This window comes from Ambystoma mexicanum, chromosome 2q (genome assembly GCF_040938575.1).
Source record: "Ambystoma mexicanum isolate Mex_15411 chromosome 2q, UKY_AmexF1_1, whole genome shotgun sequence".
Taxonomy (NCBI): Eukaryota; Metazoa; Chordata; class Amphibia; order Caudata; family Ambystomatidae; genus Ambystoma; species Ambystoma mexicanum.
In genome coordinates, this window is record NC_090924.1 from 825,757,696 (window position 1) to 825,778,627 (window position 20,932).

Sequence of the window (20,932 nt, forward strand, 5' to 3'; positions counted from 1 at the left end):
ACCCTCATAAATACTAAATTAAACAACTTAAAACTGGAGGTCATGGTCTAAAAGCCTGACGCCCTCCTGAGTGCCCCAATAACTATTATGTAGAGAACATTCTAAGGTCCTCAAGAAGATTAAAAAAGGAACTGTTCCGCGTCCCCACCCAGAGACATTGAATTGAGCCTTTCAATGCTCCCCACCACATGCCTCTAGTTACTTCATATTAGATGGGAGTCCAAGTGATGCCTGAGCTACAAGGGTCACGCATGTTCAAGCCAATTTTTGTTGTTATATACTCTACAGACATGCACTCCGATAGGAGCTCTCCCGCCATTCCCTGTCTGAGTCTGCCTGTCGACTATGCAGGTCCTTTTATCTTGGGCTCGTTGATACCACCTTCCACTCCCATGGTTTTCTTTTCTAATTTGTTGTCATGGTTCCCCCAGAGGTTCCACTTGTCCTGTCCTCCTTTAGCTGTAGAAGCCAACTCCTTCGCTTAATGTGGCTATACGCTGCTAAGAACACTCATATTGAAATAGCATGCCAATTGGAAAGATCCATCGTTATCTAATTTGTCTCCTGGCAAGTTCCTTTATTGTGCGGGCGAGCTTCCTGCGTATCTGGAGTGTGGACAAGACCATTTGTTTGGAATAAGAAGACTTCCATATCGACCACCTTGACGGGGCCCTTCCTTCTAGCTGCTGCAAGATAACCTCCTTCTGCGTGTATGAGGACATAGCTGCCAGACCATCCCTGGGGTTAGCTTTAGGTTCAACTCTTTTAGAGCCTGTGTAATGGATTCTGTCAAGTTGCATCACAGCCGGCGGGGCCTCCTCCAATAGTTTGCTGAACAGCTTCTGGATGCAGGGCCTAATATCTTTGTCTGTCACCTCTTCTGACCGGTTTCTTATTTAAATGTTCACCCGCCTTGAGTGGTTTTCTAAATCTTCGCATTGCAGTTCTAACTTCTGGAAAGTGCTATTGAGATGTTCTATCAGCTCGCTGTTGACCCAGATTTAATGCGCGACATCCTGTACTTCCCGTTCATTGATGTTCGAATGCTGGCCAAGTTGTGACAGTTCCCCCTTGAGTTCTTTCAGGGGCTGCATTGAGGGATCTAAACTGTTCTTGGAAGGTGTCCATAAAGAAATCTTGAAATTGTAAGAGGCATTGCTGAAGATCCTTTTTTGAAAAGTTGTCAGTGTGAGTGGGTTCCAAGGTATTCTCTTGTGCTGCCATATCTTTCACGTGTTGGCAACTGTTTATCATGTAGGTCGTATACCAGTTCCAGCACTGTTGTAGGCCCCCCCTTGTCCACTGGAACCTGAAGTTTAGTACATGTGGTGGTCTCCTTCCCCATAGAATTTGGCATTAGAGAGAGCCCCAACCACCAACTAGAGAACCCTGGTAGCCTCTCCATCGATCACAGCACACTGGATCCCAGCTCCTTACCTTGGAAAGTTGTGGAAGGACAATGGAAAAAAAAAGGCCTGGACTCCTCTGGTCAGGCGTCAAGGACTGCCCTGGTTGTTCTTTGCCCGTTTCTGTGGCCTGCAAGCAAAAAGTGTCCTATGCTTAGCAATCTAAATAATGTTTCTGTGGCCTACTCCTCATGCAGCTGCTCTGGGCTGGAGAGGTGCGCCGCATCATCTCACCCCAGGCCCGGCCTCTTCACCTCAGTAGGGTGCTAGCCAGAGTGGTGATTCAGGGTCTGACACTAAGGAGCTGCTCAGACATGTTCCTCCTCCCTTCACCTGCATTTGGCCCAACGCCCGCTCAGGTTGTGCATCGATGGGCGCAGTCACCTCTCGGTGGTTTCAAGGGTCCTTTACAGAGGGACCTAGCAAACTCCCCCTCCCTTTGCCATGGGCTCAGGTGGTCTGTGTTTTGAATGCTCGAGAGTGGAACCCCATCAGCCCCTGCTTAGACCGCCTTTCAGGGGTGCATGTAGGTGGGGGTGCTTCGTGTTGCCCAAATCTCCCACCAGAGCTCCTCTACCCACATCTACTCGTTAAAAGGCACCACTTGAATAGTCGTTTTTTGTTTTTAACTACCATTTAACAAGCTGTTTAAATTGTCTAATTAATTTAGAGATGTTGCCCTCACTGGTTTTATTTCAGAGAACTATAGTAGCTCAAGTGAATCTTGCCAAAAATGTACATGATTTAGTGAGATGCAGAACTTTCCCATCGTTTTGTTGGTGATGCTCTGAAGGACAGCGTGGTGGGAATGCTTGCTTATGATGCTGTTGACAACCTTAGTTTGTTCCTTTTGTAGTGTGATCTCAAGAATACAATTTATTGGTGAAATGTTCTTAAAAGCGCTAGTTATTTTACCGAATTATGAAAGTAAGAGAGACTTAGTCGCTTCAGGAACAAGGTTCCACTGTGTTGCGCTTGTCTAGGAAGGAACCATGGAGATGGATGGTTTCTGCTCATGGTGGCTGTATCTGCATACTGCTGTGAGGGGAGATTCTGCTAGGAAATAATGAGAACATGTGTGTCTGCACTTGTTGAGTTGGCCTGCCTGATGAATATCCGGATTAGATTTGCATTCTGTGGGCATTAGACCACATGTGGCGCTAAGCTTGGCTTTTTATGCTGTTTGGCGAAGTCCTATCAAGCTCCCAATCTCCCAGTGCACTGTGTGAATTTTTCATTGCAATCTGCCGTAGCTATTTATTTCAGCGGTCTAAATCCTCGTTGACTTCTAATTGTCAGGCCCTGTAGCCATATTAAATGTTGCAGGCAACTGATGAGTTGTCTTGAGTTTGCATTTCACACCAGAGTTTCATCTGCTCTTTTGAGTCCTTCGCAAATCTTGCTCCAAACAAGTGTTATAATGTATGTGTGTACAGATTCCTTTGATTAATGCACACATTTTGTAAATACTTTTTAAAACGTAATGTGAATGTGTGAACTTATATTATGTAGTTTTATGCATTTTGTAGGATTAATTAATTGGGCGACACCTGGTCCAGGGCAATTTAGCCCCCCCCCCAACTCAAATAAGATGCATACAATGATCAACCTCTATCGAGGATTCCTTTTATGACCTGGGAATCCCTAATCTAATGCTGTTAACATTCAACAATGTGACTTTGAGACAAGATAGAGGGTGGTCGGAAATAACATTGGATTTTATTTCAAATATAGAAAATGGAATTTACCAGTGATCCCCACTCGCAATGCAAGAGATGCACACCTAAAATACCTTTTGGCAATCCAAGTTCACCACAATAAGAAGATGAATAACAGTCGGGTTAGGCTTGTCTTACCAACTAATAGGATAAACGTTATTATTGAATTAACAGAATGTATCCTAAATGCCCACCCCCTTATAACCCACGTGTGAATTATTGTTCAGATTGATGCATTCAATTTGTCAGAATATAATGATTTCAAGTAAAAGCAACATGTATTTGGATTTACACATTCTAACAGATTGAAAGAAATGATTTGTGGCCAATCAGTAAAACCATGTACCTGTGAAACGTTGAAAGAACAGTCGATCTCAAATTATTTGGTATGGGTGTTAACGTAAGGCCCACACCACCTTTTCTTTTCTGGGATCCTTAAGAATACAATAGACTCTAAGCACATAGTGTTACATGACATGTATATATTCCTATATACTGGCTCAATGATGCTCCTATCTATTCTCTAAAATGTTGGGCTGGTCAATTAAATAATATTTAAAAAATCTATTCCTAGTATGCCCGTGTACGGTGAACCCTACTCACACTTCAGTTCTAGTTAATCAGGCCCATTTTAACATCAGCATGACCAATTTGATTGATTTGTCAAGGAAATTGGATTGTTACCCTATTTGCTATGGCAATCGCATTACAACACATCTCTAAATTACTACTCTCAATTTATGTAACCCATAGCTACCGGATATCACAGATTGCAAACAGAGACCCTGCTCAGTGTTCAGACCTATTGGGGTTTATTTTCTTTGTTCAAATTCACCAAAAGCACATACACTTTGGACTATATTCTGGTTACCAGTGACATACATGTAATCAAGGCTCCCCAAACAGACCTTTAAATATAAAAGGAATACAAGTTATATTTAAATTGCATAGAAAATAAGTACAGTTGTCAGGGTATCTCTACTCGCTTTGGTTCAGTCTCTCTCAAATTCAGGTAGTCAGGGACCACCAGCTGCCACGACGTAATGTTCTACCTCTTTGAACACGTGTCCCAGGAAGTCCCTCTCAGTGTTTGAAATCTGTTCTGGAATCCTTTCTGTAATCAGTCCCCCTGGATAAGGCGTTTGATTCATTCCATTCTGCTCTCTGCCACAGCAATGCTATTTGAAATCAATCCATTTGGCTTTCAGTGTTTAGTTGATTAACCTCAAACCCTTTTGCAATAGGCGATAAACAGCTGACAAACCCCACCCAAAGGGGACCTCACCTCGCATCTAATTCCCATTTGGTAAGCGGTCTGATTTATTGCTGTCCTAATGATGACAAAGCTATGGAAACATCCCCTATTTGTCATTGGCTGTAATGGTTGAGAAGGCTAGTAGGATAGTTCCCAACTCAGAGTTTCAGTGCAATTTCTCCATAATACCACCCCTCTCATTCTCGTGACATCTTGCAGCTTTAAACTGGTATCATATAATTGAGTTGTCTAGAAAAATGATGAGTTGCCATTGTCTTAAATATCTCCAAAGAATATATTCATGTATTTGGATTACTAAATCTAATTTGTATGGGCTTTTAGCATGCTTAATGACCGATTTGTATGTTTTGATAATTGTATAACTCGAGAAGGTCAAATTAAAATTGTATATTTCCATTATGCTACAAGCTTCGGGTTTCCTATCCAAGTCTGATAGGAGTTACAGCAGTTTCTCATACGTAGTCTTTCAAAATATTTTAAAATTGACAAATTTAGAATGGAAGCACTTTTCGTACCAGTCAAAATTAAGCCATTTATCTTCAGTAGTTTGTTTCTCTTCCTTTGTAAAGCCACATACCAACAGGCACCTGAATTCTTTGAATTTGCTTGACAATCCATTATCTTCTCAATCCCTTTAATTTATGGTTTAGTTCTTCCCATTAGTTTATTTCACATGGACCTGCTTATAGCGGGCCATTCTGTATCTGGTAATACAGGCTGTGACAATCCTGAAGGTGTCTCCCTGGCTAGTCCCTGGGGATCTGTCATCCAGGTGGCCAGGACACAGCCATCGCTATTGGATCCAGTTGCTGGGGGTGGACCAGTGAGGGAGGATCACCTGGATGTGGTGTCCTTGGGGACTGTGAGTAAGACACTGATGGGTGGGACGCGGTATCCCTCTTCTTTCAAAACCTTTTCCTCATCCTACCACGTAGGATATTCAAAAACACTGCCCACCTTTTTCTGACACAAACACTTTCGCACAACACAAAAGACAACGGACTAAACCCAGAGCCTGTTACTGTAATGTCCCAATACAAGGGTCAGGCAAAGTCGGGCACTTGACCAGAATCACACACACCTGATGGCCCTTGCCCTTGCCTACTGGGATAAAATGTAGAGCATGAGAGCACAGGACAGGCAAGGCAGACCGCATGACGTGAGAGCTAACTCAGCACAGCAGTTCAAGAGGAGGTGATAGACGGCACAAGTCAAGAGGATACCAAGGAGAGCAGTGACCTTGCCCTTATCGACAGACCTGTGAAGCCTCAAGAGAAGGAAGCGTAAGACCACGAACCGTAGCCAATGTGTGTTGCAGCAGATGTCAACGGTGCCCAGGCGCCGCCTCAGCTGACCGACAAGCCGGGGAGAGACACATGGCCTAATGGTACTGGCCTTGACTCTACAGACAAGAAAGCAAAGGAATTCATCACAGCCGGTGAGTCAAGGGGAAAGCCGATAAAGAAACCGAACTGTGTTGAATAAATGTAGCAAGCGGCTAATTGAACTTTGAGTAAACAAAGGAACTGTTGAGAAAGTGGGGGAAAAGCCTCCAAACGAGGCATCCGGCACCATGCAGAAACCTCTGGGCGATTACCCAAAGGTAGAGAATACCATAACCAGAAGGCCTTGGGAAGAGGTGAAGAGAGGGCAAAGTGGTCACACAGGGGTCTTGTAAAAGTCCGCTGTGCCGTCAAGAATCTTTGACCGACAGATGATTGTGTAGAAGGGACGTGAATCCTGCATGGTGAAATCCGTAATCAACTGTGTTTCGTAAGGTTGACAAGAGTGCACCCAGTGGAGGGATGCTAACGAGGAGGGGCAAAGTCTGAAGTCCCATAGTGAACTGTTTGATAAAAGTTGGCGAGAGCGAACCCGGCAGAGGGAAGCTGACAACGAAGGGCAAAGCCAGATGAACTGTTTAAAAAGACATTGAAACTCATGAATGCAAGAAAAGCCACAGTGAACCCGAATGAGGGAGGCAAACGCCTAAAAGGGGTCCGAGTCTGGAAGAGGGAGATCTGGGGTGGAAAGTTGTCACCCAAAGTGCATTGAAAAGGAACTGTTTAATCAATTTGTTGAATACGATTTGGCGAAGGGACTACGCATGGAAGAGGGGGATCAAGGGGTGAAGCCGTCACCCAAAGTATATGCGGAACAGAACTTTGTGTGCGTTTGTTGAATGCATCAGGCCCTTGAAGGCAAGAGACTTTTATTGTAAAGGAGACTTAACCGTCAAAGAACCTGATAGCTGATGCAGAACTGTTGGCTCGGGCTGAGAAGGCTCGAGCGTGTGCTGTACTCCGAGGTCCCACCTTGTCCCATGCTGAAAACATAGGGAAGGGAGTGACAATCACATCCTGACTTATTATTTGTGAACACTTATTTCTTTATTGAACCCTTATCCCACACCCTTTGTGTAATTGGTTGTAAGGAATCGCAATAGGTTTATTCTTAGGCAACCCACCCCTTTTGTTCTTCAGTATATAGGCTGTATAAAGGAGAAAACTATTGTCACAGTATCCTGCTAATTTGCTTGCATTTGTTGAAACTGAGCATTTCACTGTGAAAACCTCTTACATTTAACTGGCATGGACAGTTAAACAGACCTCTTCCGTTTTCTATATTGAAGTGTAGGCTGTATATATTGGCTATGTCACTGCTTCAATGCCAATACATAGTACATTTAAACATCGAAACACATTTTAATATTTTCTGGTGCTAGTTACACCTGCAAAGATAAAGCAGACTTATCATATGGGGATTTTATTTGCAAGTGGGAGGTTTTAGCAAATGGCTAAACAATAATTTATTTCATCTGTAATAAAGCTTTAACTCCAACACATAACTCTATACCTAATGCTTAGCAAACATTAAACTTACAAGATTCTGACATAAAAAAAATAATGAAAACTGTAAATCTAACAATTACAGCAAATCCAACCAGAAGAAACAAGTCTATCACAGATTCCTGAACAGAGGCACAGTCGCTGGGCGAACCTGATCTCTGTTGAGAATCCGGTCCATACTCTGGGCAATGCAGTAGAGAATGTGGACCCGTCAATCTATGCTGGGTGGCCCTCCATGTACAAAATGCTCCACTTCAAGTTACTTCTACTTTGGAAAGATATCAATTGTCTTGCTTCTCAGTACATGTATGATTGTAGCTCACCATCTTGTTCCCTCTGCTCCTCCTCTGCATTCAACCTCACTGACTCATGCCTTCTTTCCCCATGCCTCTCCTCTCATGTTCTCCCTACTTGCCCCACTCCACTGTATTCTCTGCCCATCACAATCAAAGTCAGCCCAACCGTGAACCTCTTCAAAGCTTGGTTTAAAATTCAATTAATTGCTGAAGAGGGAGCTCTCCCTGCCATCTCCCCATCCTCCCTCACTCCCTCACCCCGCCACTCCCTCCAGTGATGCTTGATAATGTAATTTTGTATTTGGTTTTTTGCACCCTCATAAACTGTCTCACCACATGTTCTCATCTTTGTGCTCTTGTACAAGCACGCCTCGCAGGAATGCCTCCGCCATCTGCAAAAGTGCTTTTGTAAGTCATTTCTGATCAAAATTGACATCCCTGCCTTTGAATAAATACATTTGCAAATCCAGTGGTCATTTAAATGTGAAGTTAGCAGGCACTGCCCTGAACAGGAAAGGGCATATTAAATCTTGTAGACTTCTAAAACCACAAATAATCTGTAATAATCTGAAGAGCTGCATATGCCATGATAGCTGGTACAAATGGCATAATGTGTCTGTGACAAAGGTTCTGCAGAACACGTAAGACAAGTTATAAAGTTCAACGCATTTACACAACATGTTGGGTTGTGTGAACATCTGCAAGGGCAAGGATAGGCTCTTTGAGCACCAGTTGGCCAAACAATGCTTAGGATGGGCTCCAACTATAAAGTGTCAGCATTTCTTAGGCTGCCAGGTTTCCTGAGTTTTCCCACGCTTCCCTAGTTTACTGGTTGATTTCCAGCTCAGGTTTCTTGCTTTGCACTTTGACTTGGACTACTTCAACTAATCCAGAATAGGACCGCCAGACTTATCGTTGGCCTCAAGCCCAGGGACTGCAAATCTCCAGCCCTAAAATCTCTCCACTGGATCCTGTGAGGACCAAGTTCAAGACCCTCTGCATCATCCACATGGCTTTCTGGGCCTGGGACCCCGCTACATCCACTCACTCCCCCCTAAATACCTTTCTGCTAGAGCCCTCCGGTCTTCTAGCTCCAACATTCTGCTGATCAGACGCTTTTCCAAGCAGAGAGTGGAGGGTAGATCTCTCTCCTCCGCAAGTGCCTCCCTCTGGAATGGCCTCCTTGCCCCTCTGCGACTTGAGCCAGATATCCTCAAGTTCCGGAAGCTTCTCAAGACCCTCCTTTTCTCTTCCTCCTTTACTTTCCCCATCCCTACTAATGCTCCCCTCTGCCTCTTGACTGGCTGCCTGGGTCCTTCAGATTCTTACGGGGCACCACAACCAGTCTATCCCTGCACTTGGACTCTCCTGACTTGCCCCCCAGACCCTCCCCCAACCTGCGCTTGCCCTCCTGGACCCCCTCCCCCTGCACTAGCCTAGCTGGGCCTGCACCCCTTGAGCCCTGCCACTTACCAAATGGACCTTCTTTCCCCTGCACTCTCTGCATTGCCCTGGCTCTGTCCACCTGGCCTCGCCTGGTCCTCACTTAACCTATTGGGCCCTTCTGCCCTGACAGGCACTCCCCCTTCCTCGCTTCCCTGCACTTCTTGTTACTGCACTTGCACAATCCAAATGTCACACGGTATAGTAGGACAGTTTTTGTCATCCCTGTACCCTCCCTCCCCCCTTGTCTTGTTGCGCCTTGAAACACATTGTGCATCGGCGCATTATAAATATCCAATAAATAAAAACAAATGAAAAAAATTAGATAAGCAGCGGGATGAATCTGGACAGGGTCTAGAGTTTCCAAATTTAATTCAGAAAAGAAAATGTCGATAATTGGATGCAAATTGTAGACTCGACACAGAGGGTTTTCAATAGTCCTCCAAGTCAAGTGGCTAATGACCCAGCCATGAAGTGACCTATGCTTAAGACGACCCGCCATTTCATCAGATTGCATCAGGAGGACATTTCCGGTATCTTTCCTCCATACAAGCATAACTAAATGTGGTACATTTAGGATAAAATATGATTTTTGCCATCTCGATGAGTTCAAGAGGATGGACCTCCTTCATTTACCTCTGTTGGCATTCCTCGAAGAATGTTCCATCAGCATAGAGGTTTAATGTACACGGGCATCTGTTTTTTAATGGAATGGTCTCAATTCATGAACGCCTTGTGTTCTGTTACTGACAATCTCATGGGTAGTGCAGGAAGCAAGTGTGCGTCTATGTTGTGCCTTTTGAGTGTCATTTGGCATTTTAGCAGAATATATCGTGTTTGCTAAGACTATTTAAGGCACGTCCCATAAGTGGATAATTATTGCCATCCACCTAACAAGCCCTCAGATGCGCAATAGCACATTACCTCTATGTTACTTGAATGTTCTTTAATGCCGTTGTGCTCTGTGGTCTGCTTGTTAAACCTTGTTGCCATCGATGTGCATGCAACCCTCTGCTTTACTCTGCTGGCTGATTGTTATGATTGGCAAATGCAATGATGTATTCGACCTTGCCAGAATCAAACTGGGTTAAAGCAGCACCCAAACCCAGAGTGCTTGCATCAACCAACAACAATGTCTTCCTGCCTGAGACAAATCCTCCCAAAGACGGTGCTTGAATTATGCCCTTTTTAATCTGTATGAAAGCTTCATGACATTCTTTAGACCAATCATACTTCACCCCTATCTTAAACAGATCTCTCAAAGGAGAGGATATGGTTGCAAATCCACAAAAACTGAATGGAGAAGGGTCGGAGCATGTGACAATGTTCACTGGAGTTCCCCAGCGAGGAATCCTTCACAATGCCTGGAGCGAGGTAGCGTCACAGAAAGCCTGTTGCCTAGCAACCGAATGCAAGGATCCAAGCAAAGGCAGACGTAGCTCACAAAACAGACGAGGCGTGTGCAGAGACCACACCCCCAGCGCGCGCACTCAGCTTTAACTGAGGCTCAAAATCAACACGCTCGGTGCCCGGGGCCCTCCAACCCTCCAAGCACACCTCCTGACCTGCTCCTGCGATTTCCTGAGTGCCCCTACCTCAGCCTGCTGTCGCATTCGCTCGAGGGGAGGGGAGGGGCATGTCAGTCGAGCAACAGCTCCCATGAGACGCCAGTAGGTGCGGGGCCGGTCCGCATCACATCGAGGTCCTCTTCGCCAATGTGAAGTGAAGACCCATGAGACTGAAGTAGATTTTAGGTTTATTGAGTAAGAGCATACGCAACAGCAGGCTCTGCTCAACACAGCAGGCACCAACTGCCAGTCCACCACTCTAGAACACCCTACGTACATAAACACTCCAACATAGAACATGTGAGGTAATAATGGAGCTCAGCCCTCACTTAACAAATAAGATGCATTCTCGTGGGTTTTCACTTCACACTGATCTTGTAATTTACTCTTCCTTTGGACCTTTCAAACTTCGTGGATGTACATTCATGGACAATGCAAGCTTTTATTTGACATCTTTGCTGCCGTATTACATCCGCATACTGCACTTCCTTATCTCCTCCAATGTTACTTTCTGTCTCAGTGACTGAAAAGCAGCTGACAAAATAAAGAGCATTTCAAATATGAAAAATGCTTGGATAAAAAAAAAGTAGATGAACAAGGTTTTTAATTGGTACGTCAAGATATAAAATATGAATAGTGAGAAACGTATTTTCTTTATGTAAAAATGGTGTCCCCTTTAAGTGATAATATACCCTAGTAGATCATACTTTAGTTTACTAGTTAGGGGTACATGCTAGTCCAGAGGGTTGCAGTCTATCAGTGTTCTGTCAATCCTGGAAATGCCACAGCCCTTGATTGCCTGCCTAGCATCCACGATCACTAGTATGTGTTAAGCATCTGTTATCTGAGAGCAGCACATAGGCTACTTTACTACCTATAATCTGAATTGTTGTTGTGTTGGGAAGGGGGCAAGCCCATCCCTCCCCCTTAGCTGCTTTAAGGTGAGGCGAGTCCCATTGGAAGAACTATCATAGACCAGAGGGGAGAGTGAGCATCCTAATAGTCCCCACACAATCATATTGTATTTGAATGAGACATAGTACATGTAAACAAGCGAACGCCATTTTTGTTGATGTTATTGATTATAGTTAATGCACAGGGCCTGCAAGTCCATCCAGTAGTTAGTGTATTAGACACAGACCGGGAGCATGAAAGTGAACTCTGGTTAGGCCCAAGCGCTGATGAGAGAGGCCTACGCCCCTGACTTCCACAGAAACCCTTCTTTGTTCTAAGAGTGTTGCCAATATGTTTGCTTTGAAAAGAATGTGCCCTGCAAGGCCACAAGACAGTACTGAGCGCCTTGGTGGACGTATTTTCACAAACCGGGTGCAGCAGGCCTCCGACCCCCACCCAACTAACTGAGTTATAGCCCCTACAACTACCCTAGTCCCCATACCCCTGAATTCCAAGACACCAGTTGACCCCAGACCACCGACCATAAACCAATCAACCATAAAAGATCTGAGAGTATGGTCATCCCACTTTTATTTCATAATGACATGGTTTGTAATGCGAGGTACAGAAAGGCATGAATTATAGTTCAAAAGCAAGGTTGGAAGCCTTGGGAGATGATGACGACGACGGGATCAGGAGTGAGTGAAGTATGTGTGGGTCAGTGTAACCTCAAGTCACCCCCTGTGCAGTCTTCAAGCATGCCCAGTGCACTGTATAATGATAGAGTAGCACTGTTGGCTCCCGGGAGACGACGAGCACAGCAGACCCCCGGTGATGGATGACAGATGGACTGGACTGGGACCAATGACCTGGCATCCCCTATGGAGCAGGCCGACCATGTATAGGGTCGCACCAACCAGCCACGTGAGTTTACACTGTATACAATGACGTTACCTATGACGCTGTTTCTCCTTTTAAGCTTCTGCTTGTACACTTTTTGGCAGAATGTTTCATGGCAGCAGAGTTCTTTGCTGATGCACCTATTTTTGTAGAAAGAAACACCTGTTATCTGTGCAAGAGTTTCTTGGGCCTTTTTCCTCTAGCGGGTTGTATTCTTTCTGATGTGAGCCTTTAGGGGCGTCTCTTCACTTGACATGCTCACCATAGGTATAGCTGAAGTAATGACACAAAATATTCATTCAGAGCAGTTAATAAACCTCTCAGGTGAGTTTTTGGCCACAGGGCCACACAACTTCCAAGGGGACACCTCCTTTATGCGAGTCTATCAATCCAGCACACCTAACAATCATCACTAGTCATGATCTTCATGATTAAGGTAGTTGCAGATTACCGTTAAGTATGCAAACTTTGACCAGGAAGCATGGTATTGTGGCACTGGGTCAACACACAGTTATCACATAGCTATGCTATGTGAGCATGTCATGCTACCAAATAGCCAGTTGTTAAATGAGGGCCGAAGAGAGCTTGTGACCAATAGAAATGTCCCTTTATTTTATTTAAAAGCAGTTTGGTTAGGAGTTGGGGTGTACCGAATAGTAAATGTACTATTCGTCCGAATACCGAATAGTTGGCCCAAGTATTCGGCATAGTCAGCCGAATAGTATTAACTGGCCACTGATGGCTGCAGGTGCAAAATGGTGCGAATACCTAGGCATATAAAGGCAGTGCCTAACAAGCCAAAACGCTTGGCTTTGGCAATGCGTGTTTTAACAGGACTTCAGTGAAGGACACATAATACTTATAGATTGTAGCTGTACTTAAATATTTACATATTAGAATAGGCATTGCTAATAACAAAGAAGCAACTTAAAAAAGTAATTTCCCTGTCTTTCCTTATCCATCTTTGCTCCACCATCATTGAAAGGTGAAGCCCACGTAGCGACATAGTGTTGTGCTCCTAGTGTGCTGAGAGCACAGTAGATGCACGTTTGTCTATCTTTTTGTTCTTCAGGGTAGGCCCTGAAGGAGACGTTATGGGCACTTCGGGTGGTGGAGAGAGGAGGAGAGAGTGCTGCTTTCAGTCAGTGACAATTCAAGATGAATAACAGTGCCTAGTCACTGTGTGTAAATTTAGACCGCACATTCCCAAGTTCAGACTGTCGAGCTGCATGCCTCTCCACAACCAACAGGAGGAACAAATGCACAGCCCTTTCACTGCAGCAGGAGAACCCAGTGGGCCACGCAATGGCTGCTGCCAAGAACTTGCATCCATAAACTGCACGTCAAAACCAAAATCTGGCAGGAAAGGCCACAGATTTCCTCCCTCAAAGAGCAACAACCCGCAATCCATCGAGTCACAGAACACAGCCCATTTACGAGCTGCACACCACAAAAGTCCCCCAATATCACCTGCCTGTCAGTCCATATAATGATGGCCCAGTACTCCTCTCCCTGCAGAGCTGCTGCCCTGTATGTCTGCCCCCTCCCTTGCACACACATTCAGTTCAAGGGACACCTGAGAGACTTATTGGCACTGCCCCTCACACGCACCTACCCCACCTACATACACTGTACAAGGAGTGGTAGATGAGCACTGCAGCCAGGTACTCTGCTCCCTACGGAACTGTTGCCCTGTGTGGCTTGTACCTCCTTTACAAATGCAGAGACACTACAAGGGACACCTCAGAGTTATTGGTACGCCTCCACAACATCATTCCTTCACCTCCACCACCCTACACAACACACAGGGTACAAGGAGTGGTACACAAGCACTGCAGTTCAGTACTCTGCTCCTTGCACATCTGCTGACCTGTGCGGCTGCTGCCTGCCCACTACCTTGGAGACACACACACTACACACTGCCCTATGTAGCTGCACACAGTACAAGGGACACCCCAGAGAGTTATTGGCATTAACACCCCCCACACAGTGTACTGAGTGGTACGGCATGAGCAATGTGGCCCAGTACTCTTCTCCCAGCAGATATGTCCCCCTTTGCACACAGACAGAGTACAAGGAACACCCAGGGGAACTCCCAGACTCTGATCTGCACGATGACATGCCCACTGGGAATTCATGCAGGCTTTTTAAGAAGCCACACTGTTTTCATTTAACTTCCTTCACAGTGATTGCTCACCTCCCCCTGCCTCCATCCCCAACCGCTCTCCCCTTTTCCAGGTTTTCCTGTGTCTGGTAAACTGCTCATGCATTTTGCATTAGGTTGAGCACTCCCACTCTGCCTGGATCAGATCGCTATGGGGAGAGAGCAGCAATCTGATCCATCAGCGGCTATTGACTTATGGACGGGCTCCAATGAGAGATGACTCAGCCAGGAGAAGGCCAGCTTCATGTGCAGGAGAGTGGGTAGGCACTCGATGGACCACATGCCTGATTGTGGTTCAGGCCATGGGAACAGTTATTGTGGCGAAGTGGGCTTCTTAAAGTCTCTCTTTATTCTTTTGAATCACAGCTCCTAATTGTGAAGCCCATTCAAATGTTCACAGGCGAGCTCAGTGAGCGAACTACGGTATGTTCTCAATTAATTAGGGGTGTAACTTTGGCTTCAAGTAATAGCTGTTTTTCAGCTGAAATTCGGCCGAATACTTACTCGAAGCCGAAGTTCGGTACACCCCTAGTTAGAAGTATTAATTTAAGGCACGTTATTGTATATATGCTATATTGTATCACCACCTACTGATCAAAGCGTCTTGCTCTATAACCGGAGGATAACTTAATGAGTTGAGCAATCACCTCAGACATGAGGCCAGCCTGCACATAGGAAGTTTGAATCCTGGCATGGATGACTGTCCTTCAGACTTTTGAGTTTAATAGGGTAAGTACCATTAAGCTGGGGTCCAGCACATATTACATTGCTTAGAAGAGGGACGACTACAGCATGTAGTGCAATACACAAATCGGATATTTATAGACCAATTGATGCAGTCAGAGACTAGAACTCGTACAACATGCAGTAGTTTCAGAAAAGCAGGTGTTTTTGCTTATAAAAGCAGGTTTGGAGGTTTGATGCACATTAAATTTGCATATTTCAGAACAATGTGACTTTCTAAACTGAAAATCAAGTTACGGGTTCACGTGTGGGATTAGGCTTTGTTCTAGTGTCAATCAACGACGCTGTGCTATTTTATAAAAGGAGGGTAAGAATCTATGGGCATTTGTTACACCTTTCTTCTCTTGGTCACCTTAGTCTCGAGCAGGGTGACCCTTCTCCCTACTTAAGAAAAAGATCACCCTGCTGTGGCCAAGATGACCAATAGAAGAATCTACCACTCAATAAGGTTGCTAGTTACTTCTCCTTATCAAGGGGCATTTAAGAATGGGACATTTATGAAAATGACTGCAATCTCTCTAAATCCATTCCACAGAGAATGGAGGATCGAACATCTTGTCTGAAGCTGTGGTAATCAATCCACCAACAGTGAGTCCATGAACAGTTTATAAGAGTATAACATTAGGAATGCACAATGCTCTCGAAACCTTAACAATACTGGGGATATGGCTTTATCTTTTTACCTCTGGATCAATTCATGGAGAGGTAGAACAGTGGTTCTAGTGTCTTTGGAGAAACTCTTCAGTTGATTGCATATATGTGGGGTGCGGGGAAGGGTTGTAAAGCTGAGGATTTAGTTTTGAGGCGGCACTTCTTCATCTAAAAATATACTGCATTCTATTTGTAGTTACTGAATATTTCCTACATACAAAAAATCATTTGTGAGCTTTAATGTGACTGGAGATGTGTACCATCTTCCAGAAGTTATGTTTTGAATAGAGTTGTGATTTATTTTTAGTTTAAAATGTTTTATTGGCATTTATGTATTCAATTTTAAGACGATGCATTACATAGCTTCATTTTACTTGTTTACATAACTGAATAGAGTTGTGATATAAGCAAACTAAAAACAATTTCAATGACCTTGACTTTTCAGTGGAAGAAGACACAGAGGAGAGTTCTCGATCTGGCCGAGAGTCTGTGTCCACAGCCAGTGACCAGCCTTCTTATTCACTGGAGAGGCAAGTGAATGGATCGGTGCAAGACAAGGATGATAAAGGTGACCGAAGAAAGGATAAAACTGGCAAAGAAAAGAAGAAGGACCGTGACAAAGATAAGGAAAAAAACAAAGCCAAGAAAGGAGGAATGCTGAAAGGTTTAGGAGACATGTTCAGGTAGGTGCTGTGTGCATAATGCGTAAAATAACTTAATGAAATAAGTAATGTGACTCTTCTCTATGCATCCAATCATACTAAATGTCAAATTAAGCATAATATATGATATATCTACGGCACATAGGAAGATATATGTCCAATGATATGCACATCATGTATGTTAGGAATAAACAATGTTCAGCAATATTTCTCATAGCTTTGGGAGATTACTCCTCTTCTCACAAATTCTGAGGCTCCGTGCCTATTTAGGGTGTGAATAATGATGCATAATCTAATTGTAACACTTGTGAGGAGTTATGTAAAGCATTTTAAGATTTACTAATAACAGATCTGCTATATAGAGGCACAAAAAGTGTCCATGTTGCTCAATAAATGTATCGATTACTTGCCAAATTTAGTATTTACAAGGACATTTTCCTTAAATTCATACTAGAAAGGTTTTTAACATTTACTTTTGTATTCTTGGAGTCCTTTTTGCAGTATGTCGGACGTATAATCATGTGCTGTGTAGCAGCCCCTTCTCCAAAATTATACATACTGTATGCATTCCTAAATAGGGGGCGTTTTTTTGTTTGCGTGTTTTAAGTTGTGAGCAGAGCTCTAATGTAACTGTTGGGTAATGGTAGCAAAAACCACATCTAAATAAGGCTGCCTATATTTTTGTACTTTAACCACTTACATTTTCTATTTGATGCAAAGAATATGCTTTTTCACTGTTGTACAAAAATCTAAAGTTGACTTGTGCTGCTCTTTGATTGAAAATGACAGGAAATATTGTTGACAAACATGAAAATAAGACAGATAACTGTAATTGTTTAATGGCTGGAAAACAGGATCTGTTGGAAGTTGTGAGAACAGAAGCTTTTAATTGACTATGGATAACCTACCCACATAGATCAATTTCTTTAATATAGTTCCAGTCACACAGGGGGTCCAGAAATCACAAAACGGCCACCTGAGGACATCTGCGCAACTTTTGACAGCTGTAGGATCATCAGGCCACTGAAGACTCCAAAAGCTCAGCTGAAAGAGCTTTATTTCACAATATAATTCGGTCATGAGTTTAGGATGGGCTGAGCTTAAGGTTGGGGGCGGGCATTTAAACAAAGCAAAATGAGCAATTTGAGCAACTATAAAGACTGTAGCCTGCGCGTCTGCCCTTTGGCAGTCAAGTAAAATTCGTTCACACAGTCTTTGGAGTTTGAATTGTGGCAGCCACTTATTTCTTGGCTTGACTGGGTTGTCCCTCTTTCATCGCTTGTTCAGTTTGTTGATCTTCCAGGTGGTCAATTCTACCTGTCCAGGGTCATGGGGTTGCCAGTCAGGGTTCCAGGCTTGGATGAAGCTGTAGGTCCCGGAATGGTGGCACACAGGTACCACAAGTGGGGTTGACACACTGCTACAGTCCTTGCAAACACTGGGCTGGTAGGTGACCTACCATGTGGATATATTTAGAGCCAGGCACCTCCTCCCTTGATGTCTCTACTCTACTGAGTTGGTGTGCTTTCTCTTACCACATCTGCAATACCGTACAATTGTCAGGCCCTACATCTCCCCGCTTGGTTTAGCACACATCCCACCCCCTGAGAGATTTGTGGTCTAAGCATCTACCACTAAATCTCAGTTTAGGTCTTTACCAAAGATACTGTTAGAGAGACTAAGAAAGTGAATTCTCTGTGCAGAAAGCTTATCGTCCATGCCAGCATGGCTCTCCATGCAGATAATGTCCATTGCACCCTGATGAGGATACACTGTACTGTTTAGGATACTGTGAATCTTACTGTCAGATTAATATCAGAAACCTCTTTTGGAGCTAGGCAAGCATTAAGCAAAGCACATGTTGATGTCTGTCCCGGACATTGTGGGTTACTTGGGCAGGTTCATGGTCACGCAAGTGGTATCAGATGCCCCTTGGGATACATATTTTGTATCCAAGCCTGAGGACTCTTTAGAGAACCTCATTGACTTCAGGTCCATGACTGTCACCAGGGCTGTTTTCTTAAAATTAATTTTATTTATTTGAGTATTTATAATGCACCTATACACAATGTGTTTCAAGGCCCAACAAGCCAAGGGGCCGGGACAAGGGGGCGGTAACAGGGGTATCAAAAACAAAGATGTTCCTACTGGACCTTGTGACATTCGGATCGTGCAAGTGCAGTAACAAGAAGTGCAGTGCAGTGAAGTGAAGAGGGGAGGGGAAGTGCAGGTCAGGGTGCAAGGGTCCGTGGGTTAAGAGTGCCATGGGAGGCAAGGTGGACAGAGACTGGGGAAGCAGAGAGTGCAGGGGAAGAAGGTTCACATGCTAAGTGCCAGGAACGGGACTGGAAGGACTCAAGAGGTGTGGCCCAGCCAGGCAAGTGCAGGTTGGGGGTGGGGGGGTTCATTGGAGACAACGTGCAGTGGTAGACTGGTGAAGGAGGACCTGGTGACCTGTAGGAGTCCAAGAGGCTGCTGACACCAACTTCTCAGTCAACTCGCCGTTTACGTCCTTTTCCTTTGCAAGGCATTCCTTCCTTCATAACAGCACAGCCTCTCAACAGCTTCAGTGTTTTCATACCGGAAGGGTTAAGTCTTGTGCACCGAACATGTACTCTGGGTTCCTGTGTGCCAATGGGGAACCTTCCATTGAGCCAATCACCCTGATTAAGGAGCAATATCGACAGATTAAGACTCATGTATCGCACATGTAATTGCACAACCCATATGCCAGGAGGGACTCTTGCAGATGAATTACTATAAGCCAAAATGATTTACTCAAGAAAAAGAAGCAGAAATGCACCTCTACTTTGTTGTCTCCTCCCTTCCCCCACTCTCCAAGTCAGGTGTGACCCTACGGATGCATACTGGCAGATGAAGGAAGGTGGCGGTGCTGCAGGACACTGAGGACATTGGACGATCCAGATATTGGGATTCCCTACCATGTTGTGGTATGCCAGTATGGAGAGGAGTTTGAGGGAACTGGAGAATGGTGGGATGAGCAGGGGGCTGTATACCTACCATTGGCCCTGGAAAAGGAGGTGGGACTGCTACCTGTCCCCATAATAGCTGCCTATAGCAAAACACAAGAGGTGATGGCTGGAAGGTTTAGAATTAATCTCAAACCTTCCAGCCCTTTTGTTTTGCATAAGTCACCCATAATGGTGGACCAGGAATGTTGAGCCTTGGGGACAGGCCAGTAAGTCACTGAGTGCCTGAATGCAGAAGGAAGCCGATGCCCAAGACCCTGAGGCTGCCTAGAAAGGGGGCAAGATAGTAGGGGTAGGTGATGCAAATGACTGCAAAAGGTCTAGATGATTCAGACTGAAAAGTGAATTGGAAAAGATGGCGAGCAAAATGGCAGGCAAACTGGCCAGAACATTATACCAGGGTGGTTACCTAGAGCCTACCCCATCATATGGCCAATACACTCACTAGAGCCTTTGACCCAGAGAGCTGTTGGAGGTGTTGAGGGATCTTTGTTGGCTAGATATCCTGGGACTGCTGCAACATAGTGCTGGGCAATACATTCCTAGTACTGTGAACTGTGCATTGTATGCATGATAATGTGTGTTTGGTACTATATCCCTAAAATAGTAAGCTGGGCACATTGTCCCTACTAAAGTCTTCTGTATACCATATCACAGGATTACAATGGCGCTATATCACAGCAACACTGTTTTGACAGCCACGAAGCAAGCAGGAATCTGTACCACAGAGACTGTGTCTTAAAATGGAGATCTGGAGGATGACCAGGACTGCCATTTTAAATGGGAGACTCTCATGCATGTTAGTTAGTCCCATCCCTGTTCTTTGTTTAGTCTGGTCCAAAGTGGAAACTTCATTTTCCATTTTAGCTACTCCTTAGCACCTATTGATATTTGTCGGAAACCTCGTCCTGATGTTAAAATAAACCTACTTAAACCCATCTTACTGAGTCATGTGTTCTGTTGAGTAACCACAGAAGGTATTCTTCTTCACCTCATCCCTCGGTCATTCTTAATAATTCCGCCTCCGGAAAGCTTCTCTTCCCCTCCACACATACTCCTCTCTACCGCCTGTCGCCTTTGTCTTCTCCCCTCATCGTGCCTCTTTTTTCTCCCCCAATTCAGTCCCTCTCTCATTTATATATTTTCCTAACCGCTCCACCATGCTATGCCCTTCACCCCATGGTCCTAACCCATGACTCCCACACCAACATGTGTCCCCTGAAGCCTTTTATACTCATGGGGAAGGTCCCTCTAAATGGCTAATTGCCTGAGTCTTCTCACCAGAGTACATATTGTGAGCATGCTTGGTGGTTGGCGCATTTGCAGTGAAACTACGGACCTGTCAGTTGTTTGTATTTTGCTAGTGGGCCT

General features: G+C 44.6%; 1 protein-coding gene across 8 annotated transcripts in view; it reads left to right on the forward strand.

Moving 5' to 3' along the window:
• The window catches only part of PARD3 (par-3 family cell polarity regulator), a 2,149,932-nt gene that overhangs the window by 1,514,715 nt on the left and 614,285 nt on the right, over positions 1 to 20,932 (forward strand). For all 8 annotated transcript variants that reach the window (XM_069648049.1, XM_069648048.1, XM_069648046.1 and 5 more), the window contains one exon: positions 16,355 to 16,592. In XM_069648049.1, coding sequence (XP_069504150.1) covers positions 16,355 to 16,592 — 238 coding nt within the window. The remainder of the gene's footprint in view (positions 1 to 16,354; positions 16,593 to 20,932) is intronic.